The 14,711-nt window shown below is 32.8% G+C and overlaps 1 protein-coding gene and 1 long non-coding RNA gene across 2 annotated transcripts; one reads left to right on the forward strand and one right to left on the reverse strand.

The window, feature by feature from the left end:
• On the forward strand, nt 4,326-12,922 carry LOC108661975 (FT-interacting protein 1). Its single transcript, XM_018120973.1, is given in 7 exon segments — nt 4,326-4,518; nt 4,521-5,190; nt 5,192-5,309; nt 8,566-9,306; nt 11,545-11,592; nt 11,595-12,273; nt 12,276-12,922. Coding segments are annotated over 7 exon segments (3,036 nt in total). The 5' UTR covers nt 4,326-4,385.
• Nucleotides 6,031-7,688, reverse strand: LOC108661982. Its single transcript, XR_001927816.1, has 3 exons — nt 7,670-7,688; nt 6,907-6,987; nt 6,031-6,071 (listed from the first exon to the last, which is right to left on the reverse strand). It is a non-coding gene; the product is annotated as an uncharacterized LOC108661982 (long non-coding RNA).

Below are 14,711 nucleotides of genomic sequence, written 5' to 3' on the forward strand. Positions count from 1 at the left end.
TATTACAGTATATATAAATTTATTTTGTTTTTATGTGCAGAAAATTAATTTTTGATGTTTCAAAAATATATATATATTGTTTTACATTAAAATAGATTATTTTAATTAATATTTTTATTTTATTTTATTATTCAAAAAAAAAGAGAGAGGAATGAAAAAACTGGTACAAAAGCCTTGCGAGGTCTCGAAAGGCATTCGGGGGAAAAATGTCTGTTAAGGCTTCACGGCGGTTGTCACGGGCTCGATGAGAGTTTCGGGTTGTGACATATAAACCCTAATCAAATATCAATTTGATTATTGATTTATATTTATAAATCATGAGCGGCATCTAGTAATACATCATGACCATCCAAATGTTAGAGAGTCAATTAAAGAATTTGACAAAGCGCTTCAGTGATAAGCCTCTTAGTGCAATACGATCCTTTCATCAAATATCCTAAATATGTCATAAAGTGTGGCTCAGTGTCTACTTATAATATTCCATATTAGTTCTCATAATTCATAACTAACCTTATAAATTTAGGAAACTAACTTTCCTCAAATTCATTATGCTTTGGCCAAAGACTTTATACAAGTTAATCAAGAATTGAGAATAAGTGAGATACATCCTCTAATATCACTTGGGGTGATGAATCCTCTCTTGACCACTCATTCACCTTCCCATACTTCATGACATACCTAAAAACACCCTATTAGGCATTTGGTCACCTCCAGACTCGTAGAGATGAAATCAAAGTATGTCATTCTCCATACAAGATGACTTGGTGTTTCAAGTTTGAGGACTAGTTGCACAACTATCACATGAGAACATATTCTATAGACACTTGAGTGAAATACCAAATGGAGTTCTCATAGCAGGTCATGTTCAGTGAACTTGTTCTTTAACAAGCAGCTATAGGTTATCCTCAAGTATCCTATATACTTCAATTTATGAGATCGATTGCTTACTTTTTAAGTAAAGAGGCTTAGCACATACTAGTTTTTTAGTATTGTCAATGCCCTGTCTTTACAATACAATGACCAGGAACACTTTTAGGAACATGGCTTTAATGCATAGTGATCTTATAATTGTAATAACTTTACAATTCTCTTGTATGGCCTTTATGTTCCATGGGTTTCATCCAATTAGTACTTAATAACTCTTTATTATTGCACTATCGTAAAGGAAAACCTCTATCACATATAGTTATGCGATTAAGTATGTATTAAATGACAATATATATTCCTTGACCAATCCAATTAGCTTAATGGCATTTATCAACGGTTTATATATCCAAGACCTACCCCATCTTTTATTGATGTAGGATCCATAACAAAAGGTTAAAAGCCAAGTCAGTAGCTTAAAAATCCAATCAACAACATCTTTGATTATATCATCTACCACATAGCAATGTCATTTTTAAAATGACATGTCAACATATCGCATCATCGACACGTGGCATTAAACTAACAACTGTAACTTTGATTAACAATAATTAGTTAACAATCAGTGATAATAGCTTATTTGACCTAAGCTTTGTAAAAGTGAAAAAATTTGAAGAACACCAATATTAGAATTCAAGAATTTTCAGCAGAGGAATTTTGTGGAATAGAATAAGACAAGTTAGTAAGACTAGTTTTGGAATAACAAAAGAATAGGAGATAAAAAAACAAAAATACATTTTATTATAATATATGAATTTAAATTTAAAATATTTAATTTTTATAATTTATTAGATATATTAATAATTTAATTAAAACTTTAATATGATTTTTTAATCTTATCTTTTTGCTCTATTTTAGTTTTTAAAATATTAATATATTAAAATTTTATAATTTATAATTAAAAATTTAATATGATTATATTTTTATTTTATTTTATTTTATTTTATCTCTAATTTCATTTAAAAACATTAAAATATTAAAAATTTATAAATAAATTTGTAATATAATTTTTTATTTTTATTTCATTTTATTAATAATTTTAAAAAGAGACAAATAAGATAAAGAGAGATAGAAAAAGAGGAAAATGAAAGCTTTTATATGCTGGGATATATATAGGGTAGTAATTTCACAAAATCATTAACTATTCATCTATTATTCTATTATCATAAAATGATTATTCTATTCTATGAACCAAACATACCGTAAGGGCATTTTATCTAAAATTTTTTCAAACTATTCCTTGACCCATGGAATATCTATTCCAATCTCTCCCAAAATGGTCATTTTAGAAATACTCATTCAATGAAATGATCCTTTCGTGAATCAAATAAAGTGTAAAAGGGTATTAAGGAATACAAGTGAATGAAATTACATTCCAAAAAAGTTTTGGGGGAGTGGAGATGGGTTTTGAAGAGGGGGGAGATATCTATTATATTATTATTATTATTTAGAGAATACGAGAGGGGAGCTTCAAAAGATTGAGACGCGACAAATATTTTTATTTGGTTGGTTGCTTTAGAATGTGTTGGCCAAACCCGCCTCCACAAGATGGCAGGCACTTCTTCTTTTTGGTTGGGCCTATGGACGTGCTCATCTAATACCGGCTTTATTGGGCCACCTGTAATGGGTGGAAGAAGATAATATAAAAATGTTCTAGTGTTTTTAGTTTTTGTTTAGTTAATAAATTATATAATCCATTATTGATGTTTTTAAAGCACTTTCCATTATCAACTGGTGAAAGCTTACATAATTAATCCAACCAAATAAGCCTGGATAGTATTTCTTTTCATCACCAAACCAAAGTAAATTAGGATTAATTAATACTATCATAAATGTTTAATGTTTTCGACTCCTCTCAAATTAGATTCCAAACTCATTCTTCTTATTTATTATTGTTGTAATATGTCATGCTTATCATACATGTTTTTTTCCATCCTTTACTTGTTTGACCTTAGTTGAGCCGAGCATGTCACGTTGTGTAAATGATCGATTCGATGTTAAAATTTTTAAAAGTTGAATTTATTTTTTAAAAAAATTAAATTGAATTGAAATTTTATAATTAATAAAATGATGAAAAATCAAACTATTTCGATTGATTTGATCAATTTTGAAAAACTGAATTCAAACAAAATTTTAACAAAATTCAAGATGATATATATAAATATAAATTTCAACATTTCCGAACAAATTCAACAATATTTTTAATGAATTTATCCATGGAAAACTAAACCAATTGATCAAAATATTCGTATTTATGAATTATTTTTAATTTTGAATGTTTTAAAGAGCTTGATTTGATGATTTAAATATAAGGATAGTTAAAGAATTTTTTTATTTTTTCGAAATATATGTATTTTAATTTTTTTTCTTTTTTTTTAAAAAAAAGCAGAGACATATTGTTAAAAATAGTATTGAGTTCAAATGTGTCATTGAATTTAATTTTTTTATCAGAATTTTATTTAATCTTAATCACTTAAATTTACCTAAAATTAATGGCCCAAAAAGAATCAGTGCAGCTTAATCTTTAACCATATTTTTTCATGCAAATATTATATATAAAAAATCCCTAAACAAACCATACTTTTAATTGCTTATTATAGTCTCTAACTAATTAGTTTGTATTTGTTTAGGTTTAAATTTGATAGTAAATTTATTAAGAGAATATAAATGTTCAGTATTCAAATCATTTTATCAAACAGTTGTGTATATACTAATACAGGAGTATATAATTTCAAGAAATTTGGAGTTCAAGAAGTTAAACTAGTATTAATCTTTTTATTTAGTTAGGAGCAGTTGAACTTAATCCTGTTAGTAATTACATTTTAAAGGCAAAGAATCATTTTGCTTTCATTAATTCTTTTGATTGCAGGTATCCTTTTTTTGTGTTCGCAAGCAGGAAGGCATTTACTACGATTGGCTGTCCCACTGCGGACTGCACAGGCACAACACGACTAAGCAAAGCATTAAATTAAGATTTGACTCCTTCTAAGGAGTTCGAAAGAATCGAAGGAAGGTTAACGTTAACAACGTAGAATGTTGTAATTGGGTCCCACTATATCCACTCTGGCACTAGCAGAGCCAATTCTAGCCATATGATTGGTTGGGTTGGACCTCACGCTCTCATCATCAAATGTGTCATTGGAATGAACAGTGTCAGTAACTCAGTAAGGAGAAATTTGCTTCTCACCAACTCATTTTCGTATTTCTCACAACTGTCTTTCTCTCTCTCCCTCTCTCCATTGACTGCAAAGAATAACCCTACTTTGCTACACGCTCTTCTGCAACCGTGTACCACTCCGCTCTTTTCTTCTCCCTCTCTTTTTTTAGAGCTTCCCCTTGATCCCCTTTTATCTGTCTCCACTGTCATTTCCATGTCTCTTCATTATTTCTTCTTTCTCTCTAACTCTCCCTTTTTTTTCGTTCTTTCTGGTTTGTTGTTCCAAGAAATAGCTAAGCCAACCATGAATACTATAGTAACTACAGGCAAAGAGAAGCTGGTGGAAGTGGTAGCAGCTCATAGCTTGATGCCTAAAGATAGGGAAAGGTCATCTTCACCGTTTGTGGAAGTGGAGTTCGAGAACCAAAGGCATAGGACTAAGTTAAAAGGAAAGACTTGAACCCCATTTGGAATGAGAAGCTGGTGTTTCATATAAAAGATGTTGTCGATCTTCTTTACAGGATTATTGAAGTCAACGTTTTTAATGAAAGAAGTTCGAGTAACAGTAGGAACTTTCTTAAGAAAATGAGGGTTTCTGGTTCAAGTATTGCTAAAGAGGGTGAAGAAGCTCCCCAAATGTACACTCTTGATAAAAGAAGCTTGTTTTCTCATACTAGGGAAGAGATAACCTTAAAGCTTTACGTATCAACGAGAAAGGAAGTCAAAGAAGTGGGGATTGATAATGGGATGATGGTGTCTGCTTCAATTTCCTCTGCGGGGTTTTCAAAAAAGAAGAAAATGCAACAGCAAAACCCAACCTTGGTGGTCCAACAACAACAACTGGTTCAAAAGAACAAGCCAACATAGCAAACTCAAAACCATGCAAAACCTGTGGAGACTAATCCAGGTGAGTTAAAGCCTGTAGTGATAACTACTGGTCTCAGTCCAGCCGTTCCCTTAGCCGTCGGTGGAGTCACTGGTGGTGGTACTGGTGTTAGGGGTCATGGTGGGGTGAGTCTTTACTCAAATGGGTCTAATGAGTTTTCACTCAAGGAGACAAGTTCTCATCTCGGTGGCAGTCCTTTGAACAAGGACAAAACTAGTTCGACTTGTTGAGCAAATGCAATATCGTTTCGTTAAAGTAGTGAAACTTAGAGATATTTCATTGTTTGGTGGTGGTGAGATTGTGGCTGAAGTCAAGCTAGGGAACTGCAGAAGTGTTACCAATGTTAAGAGTAACTCTTGCATGACTTGTGACACATGTCCTATTTTGATGTAAATTAAATCAGCTTATAGCAAGCTAAGTGTCTGGTGTACGTGTAAGGCTGCATGTATGTTAATGTTTATGTTTTTACACTTGGTGATTAAGTTCATATGTCACGACCCGGTACTCTCATCGAGCTCGTGACAACCGCCGCGATGTCTCGATAGACATTCATTACCCGAAATGCCAACCGAAACCTCGCAAGACCTTAATATCAGTTTTCTCACCTCCCCTGCGAGTAATAGTTGCTAATATCATATTTTAAAAGATTATAAGCTACTTTCAAACCAAAAAAATAAAAAAAATAATTTTCGTCTCTCGGGGGTATTTTGGTCATTTTTTTCTGAAAATTTTGAAACAAGCTAATAATGTAGTATGCGAGTGTAAAACACATATTTCATAATAAAAAATAAGTTTAGATGTCTAAAACATTCATTTAAAGTGAAATTATAACTATTTGAATATAATAAAAATATTCAATAAAATATTTCATTTTCTTATAAAATAATTTTTATAGAGTTATCTGTAAGAAATTTTTGTAGCGTAAAAACGAAATAAATTCATACATACTATAATATAGATAGTCAAGATATGTAATTTAATTTACAATGACACGTGGGCCCCCAAATGACAAAGGTGAACGAAGGCTGTGAACCTACGATTTTTGAGGAAGTAAAGCCAATTGTAGCCCTCAACGAAATGAACTATCTACCGACTATCTTGAGCCTGAAATGGGTGAAAAGGAAGGTGGTGAGATTATATAATCTCAGTGAGTAAACAAATATCATTTAAAATATCTAAAGCTGAGTAAATGGAGACGATTAAAATAGATCATCATAAAATGGTTCATAACCTCAAAACACATTTCAAATCATCTAAGCCAGTTACATTTCATTCAAAATATACAACGAGGTTTATGATTTCCTAAAAAGCTTGGCTCGTGCCAAAATCATTCTCATACTTGGTTGTCAAGGATACCTTGACCTGGGGCTATCCCAACTGAATCTGCCAAGGCTGTTAAAAAGTCATGTACGCATAAATCATATTTTTATTTTGAAAACATAGTCGTTCTTTGTCATTGGCTGAGTTCACCCTCACGTGGTGGTTTGGCGTAAAGTGAACTCTAAAGTTTTACCTCAGGAGTTACCCTGCGCGCCTCTTCAACCGAGGTAAGAATATACTCGGATTCTGTGCCCCTCTAATAGGCTGGTCCACAGAACCTGCCACTACAGTGACCAATCTATAACCCACTAATTCAATAAAAAATCAACAGCATGACATGGTAATTTTATCATTATCCAACCTATTAAGGCAAACAACAGTTTATGCATTTTCAATACAAATACCCATCCAACCATTCATGCCCACATTATCATAAGCCATTCAATTCAAAACATAATTTACAATACAACAAGTAGTCTTCAATTACTCCATTTTCTAAGCCATCATTCAATTTCAAGACAATTTATAAAATCATTTCGTTTAAACACATTTTTCATAAAATTTCAAAATCAGATAAAAACATACTTTAGATAATTAATACGATAATAAGGTTAGTCACTGTAATGGGAATCGAATTTCGAGTACTCCGATTCTTGATCTTAAGGTACTATCTCTTTACTTTTGCCAGAATGCTCACCACCTAGAGATAATGCACAATAAGCCATTTACTACATTTGTGCTAAATTGTTATAAAACCAATTCAGGCTCTATACTAATGCATGAAATGGAGTGCTAATTGTTCGGATCATCGTCTAAACACAGTATTCTACATAAATTCAATTGTGTACCTAAATAAAACGGTATTGGCCTAATTCAATCTATCACCCGATTAATTAGCCAATATGTCCAATTTAACTCCAAATAACTCCATTTCTCTCCCAATACTCCAAATCATCAAACTCAAGTCAAGTAACATAAAATTTAGTAAGATCATCTTCACATTTCTTCTTGGGAATTTTGGCCATGGTGGGTGCATGAACACTATAGTTTTTCCCACTTGATTTTTACACCATAAATCATTAATTCCTAACCAAATCACTTGAAATAAAATCAAGTCCACCATCAACACACCATAGGGAAGATTCGGCCAATGGAGGGTGTTGGAAGAAAATGAATTTTTCTTATTTGTTTTCCATGCTACACATCACTAACTAACTAAAAACACTAGAATATATTGAAATCTAACCAAATCCAAGTTCAAAACTCCTCCCCCCATGTCCGGCCAGCAAGGGCATCCTCATGCAAACTTGATTCTCAACCATAGAAAATGAAAAAGAATGCATAGGAAAGGTAGATCACAAGTTAGAATTGAAAAATCTTACCTTTTGTCACTTGATTCTTTGAAATTTTGTGAATTTCTCTTCAATTTCTTATCTAGGTTTTTGTTCTTATGCTTTTCTTCCCTTTTATTCCTTTGGCCGACCAAGAGAAATGAGTTGGGAGGGTTGTGGGCTGATTTTTAAAGCCAAATAATAAATGGATGAAAATTTGACACATGTCACCATTCCATTAGCCCATGTGTCATACTTACCCATTAAGCAATCTCTCTCCACCATTTAAAATTTCTCAATTATCCATAATAATAATGAGTGAAATTCATGTGCTGGACAAGTATTGGGTGGTGAAAAATTATAATTTTGCCCATAGGTTGGCAAAATGACTATTTTGCCTTTATCCTTAAAAAAATGTCGAAATTAAAATTCTTCATTTCTCAAACACAAATTATACTCCAAATGATCAATCTTAGTCAAAAATTTCATCCAACACTCACATCTTAACCTCTGGTGGCAAAATGACCATTTTGCCTCTAGGTCATGAAAATTCCAATTTGACTCCAAATCGGTCCTCAAACTCTGAATCACCATTTTAAGTCATTCTGAGATTTTAAAATTCTCAATTTCATCTTAAAATCTCTATTTGGACTAGTTCGAGGCTTAATTCAACTTAATTGTACCATTTAGTACATTACCGTCCTTTAACGATTTTTGAGGTACCCAAGTAAGCAAACATGCGTTCTTATGTACAAATGACATAATAAACATATTATAGAGCCGAGCTTGACATCATACAAGTGTTCTTGCTGGTCATATATAAACTGTCATCTTCATGTACTTTGATACATCAGAATATATAAAAATTTCAGCAAGTTCCTTTCTTGCCTCTGTTCTTAACTTTTAACAGAGGCTAATGTTCTTGCTTGATATCAATAACAACCAAGAGGGTTAGCTCAAACCATCTAGATTGGGATCAAGTTTTTGCTTTTTCTAAAGATTGTGTACAGTCATCAATGGTGGAGGTTTTTGTTAAGGAAGGTAACAAAGATGATCTCTTTGGCCGAGTTTGGTTTGATTTAAGTGACGTTTTCAAGAGGGTTCCTTTTGATAGTCAATTGGCTCCTAAATGGTACAGAATGGAAAATAGGAAAGAAGACAAGTCTAAAGGGGAAGTCATGCTTCCGATATGGTTTGGGACTCAGGTAAATGAGGCTTTTGCTGAGGCTTAGCACTCAAAGGCAGAAAATGTGCATTTTGATGGACTTTGCTTTATTAAATCTAAGTTTTATTTAGCACTAAAGCTTTGGTATTTGAAAGTATCAATCATTGAAGCACGAGATGTTGTTTTGGGTGAAAAAAGGTCAACATTGATGAGGTACCTTGAGCTTTTAGCACAAGCCCAAGTAGGGAATCAAGTTTCTAGGACCAAAATTTCAACGGCTAACCCTAACAGAAACTTATTGAATCCTTTTTGGAATGACGATTTTTTGTTTGTAGTTGCATAGCTGTTTAAAGATTATTTGTTTATTGTTGTTGAGGATCGTGTTGAGCTAGGAAGAGACGAAGTTGTGGGCAGGGTATTACTTTTTGTGACTGCAATTGAAAAAGGAAGTGATCACAAGCAAGTGGTTTCTAGGTGGTTTAACCTTGATAACCATTTTGGCAACTCTGCTGAGACCAAGCTTGTGACGCCCCACTCATAAAAAAGAAAAAAAAAGGAAGAAGAAGTAAGTGGGGGGCCGGCTAAAAAGAAAAGGAAGAAAGGAGAGAGAAGAAAAAAAGTCAAGCTACCAAAAAGGGAGAAAAGACAAGAAAAAAGAGAAAAGGAAAGAGAAGGAAGAGAGTGGGGGGCCCAAGGGAGAGAAATGAGAGAGGAAAAAAAAAGAGAGGGGGAGTAGCATCTCGGGGAGAAGAAAAAGAAAGAGAAAGAGAAAAAGAAAAAAAAAAGGAGCAGCAACGATGCCGAGGAGAAGAAGAAGAAAGAGAAAGGGAGCAGCGGCGTGTCGAGGAGAAGAAGAAGAAAGAAGAAAAAGAAGAAGGAAGAAGAAAGAAGAAAGAAGAAAAAGAAGAAGAAAGAGAAAAGGAGCAGAAGCATGCTGAGGAAAAAAAAAGGAAAAAAATATATAAATAAATATATATATATATATATATATATTAAGTGTGTATCAATATTTAAGAGTAATAAGTAAAGATGGTGCGCTGTAGTGGCAGGCTGAAGGAAATAACGAACCATTGACAAGTAGAAATAATGATGTAGCGTCCCGCTATTTTAAGGTGTGTGGGTGCTAGATTTTAAAATTATTTCCCTATAATATATTATATATGTTACATTTGATAGTTGACGAAATTGTGGACAGCATGAGTTGGTAGAAAGCTTTAGATTGTTTGTGTTTGTGACAAGGATTTTAAATCCATTTTTTATAATATATATAAATATATAAATCTACATGCTTTTAAATACGGGGAAACAAACCTTTGACTGGCTTTTCACTTCAAAATCATACCTTGCAAGTTTGTGTGATGTTTAGGCTAATGCCCTTTTGTATTGATTTATGGAATTTGAGGATAAATTATCTATTTCACTTAGCATGCTGATATGGTAAATATACCATGCTTTGATACAATATACACAACATTGATTTATGATTATATTGTTTGCAAACTATTATGTTTTGCAAATGCATTATAAGGGCAATGATTTTTATTTGAATGTGATTGATATTTGATTTAAAAAGGGGGACCTAAAGCCCCGATTCATATTGGGTGGCGTGGGTAGTTCCCACAAGTAGGTAAAGGGGGACCTGAAGCCCCGATTCATATTGAGTGGCGTGGGTAGTTCCCACGAGTAGGTAATGGGGGACCTTAAACCCCGATTCATATTGAGTGGCGTGGGTAGTTCCCACGAGTAGGTAAAGGGGGACCTAAAGCCTCGATTCATATTGGGTGGCGTGGGTAGTTTCCACGACTAGGTAAAGGGGGACCTGAAGCCCCGATTTATATATGGTGGCGTGAGTAGTTCCCACGAGTAGGTAAAAGGGGACTTGAAGCCCCAATTTATGTATGGTGGCGTGGGTAGTTCCCACGAGTAGGTGATGATGTCTGAGAGAGTAAGCCTAAGGGCTATATTAAACTTACCCGAGGATGATGTTCCCTTGTGGATTTTTATTTTACTATGCATGGCATTAATACTTGAAAATTTTTATTTATTTAATGGCAAGTGAAATTTATCTATTCATTGGTGATTAATTAATTTATTTTTTTATATTTAAGAATTTTCATTTTTCACTTTCCATTGAATTTAATGTTGACTGGATGTCGGGGTTGAAAGATTTTCTAGTATCTTAAATACAGCTGTCTTCATACATGTTTACTTGGGAATTACTATTTTAAGGAATTGCAAGGTATAAAAACAAATCTCTTGGTTTTATGGAATGTATTTTCTACACTTACTCGGGTTTATAAACATTCCACCTTTATATTTGTTTCCCTTTATCGCCTGCTCACGAGGTCGATGATGATCACTGAGTCTATAAGACTCATACCCCTTTTATATCCCCTTTTTCAGGCAGGGATCAGCCTAGTGGGTACTCATCGGTGTGTTCAATCTAATGAGAATAGGTAAAGGCATCTCTTAACCCGCTTCGAGTCGCTCCGCTGTCTAGGGTTAAGTTACATAAGATTTTTAGATGTTGTGAATTATTGTAATTCATGCATATATATTGTTAAAAACTTGGTGGTTGACATTTAATTGTTATAATTTAAAAAGAAATATCAGTAGTATTACTATTATTATTAATCGTTTATGCACATGAGAGCATTTTTAATAAATGTCTCAAGAATTTCATAGAGGCTTGTTCGGGACTTGGCGGGATCTCTCGGAGGTTTCGAACGCCGATAGCGACCGAGGTTGAGTCGTTACAAAGCTGGTGACGAGATTTGGGTTTAGAATTCATCTCCGCGTTTCACTTGATAAGGGGGATGCCATGTTCTTGATGAGGCCACAATGTATAGCAGTGATGTCAAGCCAACAACAAAACAGCTATGGGAGCCTCACATTGGTGTGCTTGAAATGGGAATTTTGGGTGCAACAAGGCTTATGCCAATGAAAATCAAGAAAGGCAAAGGAGGCACCACTGATGCTTATTGTGTTTCCAAGTGTGGATATAAATGTATGAGAACGCGAACTGTAGTTGATAGCTTGTCCCTAAAATGGAATGAGCAATATATTTATAAGGTTTTTGATCCTTGCACGGTTATCACTATTGGTGTGTTTGATAATTTTTGAATTGATAAAAGCATCATTACCACTGTTGGTGCTCGTGACTCTCGAATTGGGAAGGTTAGAATAAGGCTGTCCACGCTTGAATCTGATCGAGTTTATACTCATTCCTATTTATTCATTATGCTGCACACTTCTGGTGTCAAGAAAATGGATGAGCTTCATTTAGCCGTGCTATTTTTGTGTGCTAATATGGGAAACATGTTGCATATGTACACTTTATCGTTGTTACCAAAGATGTATTATGTGCACTATTTGAGTGTGAACCAATTGGAGAGCCTGAGGTATCAAGCTATGAATGTGGTGGTATCCTAGGTTAGTAAGGCAGAGCCGCAACTGGGGCGAGAGTTTGTTGAGTATATGCTTGATCATGACTCCATATGTTGAGCATGAGAAGAAGCAAAGCTAACTTCTTTAGATTAATGAATGTGATATCTGGTTTTGTTCCCATGAGTCATTGGGTGGAGTCTATGCGAGACTGGACTAAGCCAGTGTACTCATCCTTGTTTGTTGCAACCTTCCTATTGTTCGTTGCCCTGCCTAAACTCATAATTCCTGCAATGCTACTTTACATGGTAGCTATGGGATTGTGGCAGTGCAGGTTCCGACCTTGACATCCACCCTACTTGGACACTTGACTCTCCCATGCTGAGAATGTTTATCCAGATGAACTGTATGAGGAATTTGACTCATTCCCAACAAGTTAAAGTGCATATGTGGTTAGAATGAGGTATGATCGGTTAAGGAGTGTGGCGAGAAGGATTCAAATTGTGGTTGGGGATATGGTAACACAAGGCGAACAATTTCAAGCATTGTTGAGTTGGAAAGATTCGAGGGCCACATTCTTGTTTGTGATATTTCGCTTGTTTGCAGTTGTTGGGTTTTACGCTGTGCCTATCAGGGTGGTAGTAGCTTTGTGAGGGCTGTATGCCTTAAGGCCCCTAAGGTTCCATAGCAAGTTGCCTTCCCGGGCCTTGAGTTTCTTTAGGAGGTTACCTGTAAAAGCTGATAGTTTGCTGTAGGACATAAGAAAAAAGGGCGTGGTCGAAGTGTAGGCTTAGTGGGGATGAATATTCTTGTTTTGAACATATAGTGTAAGGTTTCGGGGTTTTGGGATATAGGTCTTATCTTTTTAAGTTAAGCATTGTTGTTTTGTTGCAAAGGTAATTATTGTGTGTATCTGTTTAGGAAGAAAACATGTTTAAGATTTCATTTTTATGCTGATGATGCTTTTCTCCAAACCTCTGACTTGTTTTGATTACATGGCATATGATGGGCAATGGCCGTATTATACATTACTATGAATTTAGCCCTTGATTAGTTTCATAACTTACCTTCATTTTGAATTAAGCCCTTTATTAGTGTTAATTTTAGCCCATGAAAGCTTCCTTGTGGATGGAATTGGCTCACATAAGTCGTATCTAGAACGTCGACGCGTGGCACAAATTAGACAAGTAGGTGTTCACAGTCAGATGTCCAAATTTCATTTGCGGAGAGGAAAAGATGCTCGACCCAAGCTAAGAATTGAATTTCCCATGAAACTAGAAGGTTTTAACTTCTTTTTTTTTTTATAATTGGAGGATGGGGGATTCGAACCCTACTTTTTAGGTAGGGGGATTATGCATCAACCAATGAGACAAATGCTCAGGTGCTAGAAAATAATATTTTAGGATTTGATATATTAAAAAAATATTTATTAAAATACTAAAAAGATAATATTACAACTTTGGTTTATAAGCACTTTATTGAAAATATAATGTTAATTTTCAAAATTACTTTATGTATTAAAATACAAATTTAATATACTTATATGTTTTTTTATTATAGATTTTTATGTAATGTCATCTTTTAAATAAATTTTTAATTTCATATATTTCATTTTTATCTCTTATTATAATCTCATATATTTTCTTTTTATTTATTATAATACAAATTTAGTTTATATATGACAAACAAAAAGAAACATATAGAATTTTGACTATCAATCTTCATAGGAAAAATTTATTTTATAATACACCAATATTGGTTGAACTTTTATCAATTGGAATTTAAATAATCTACATCAAAAGGTCAAGCAATCTGCTAGACAATTGAGAAACAATCAAAGTGTAGAACTTACCCATAATAAAACATCACAATAAGAAAATCATAAGACATAGAGGTGAAGTCCATGAAAGCTTAGTAGAAAATAAAATATGAAAATTAGTTTACACCAACCATAAACCAGAGCCAACATTCTCCCAACAAATAACAAGTATCAAATAGGGTAAATCCATTTTTATATTAATTAAAAATAATTTTTATTTTTTAAAAAAATTTTAAAATTTTTTAAATATATTGTTATTATTATTTTTTAAAGTTCTTAAAAAATGAAAAATAGAAATGATTTTTTTAAAAAAATAAAAAATCAAAAAAAATTTTTTTTTGAAAAATTTGAAAGTAAAAAAGAAATATTTTTTATTTTTTAAAATTTTATTAATAATTACAAAGAGAAAATAATTTTTATTATTTTAAAATGTTATGAGCATAAAAAAAATATCTTTTATTTTTCAAAATTCTAAATATATTTATATTTTATAAAATTTCTAATCTCTTATGATTTTTTAAAAATAAGAATTATTTCTATTATTTATTGTTTTATAATTTTTTTAACAATTAAAAATTATTTTTGGGGTTTTTAAAATTTTTTAGAATTTCAAAAAATGATAAATTATTTTTATGTTCTTCAAAATTTATAGATTTTATTTCAAAATGTTAAAATTATTTTTAATTTTTTTAAAGCGATAAAAATTAAGTTTTAAAATTATATTG

The sequence above is a fragment of the Theobroma cacao genome, chromosome 1 (genome assembly GCF_000208745.1).
Source record: "Theobroma cacao cultivar B97-61/B2 chromosome 1, Criollo_cocoa_genome_V2, whole genome shotgun sequence".
NCBI lineage: Eukaryota > Viridiplantae > Streptophyta > Magnoliopsida > Malvales > Malvaceae > Theobroma > Theobroma cacao.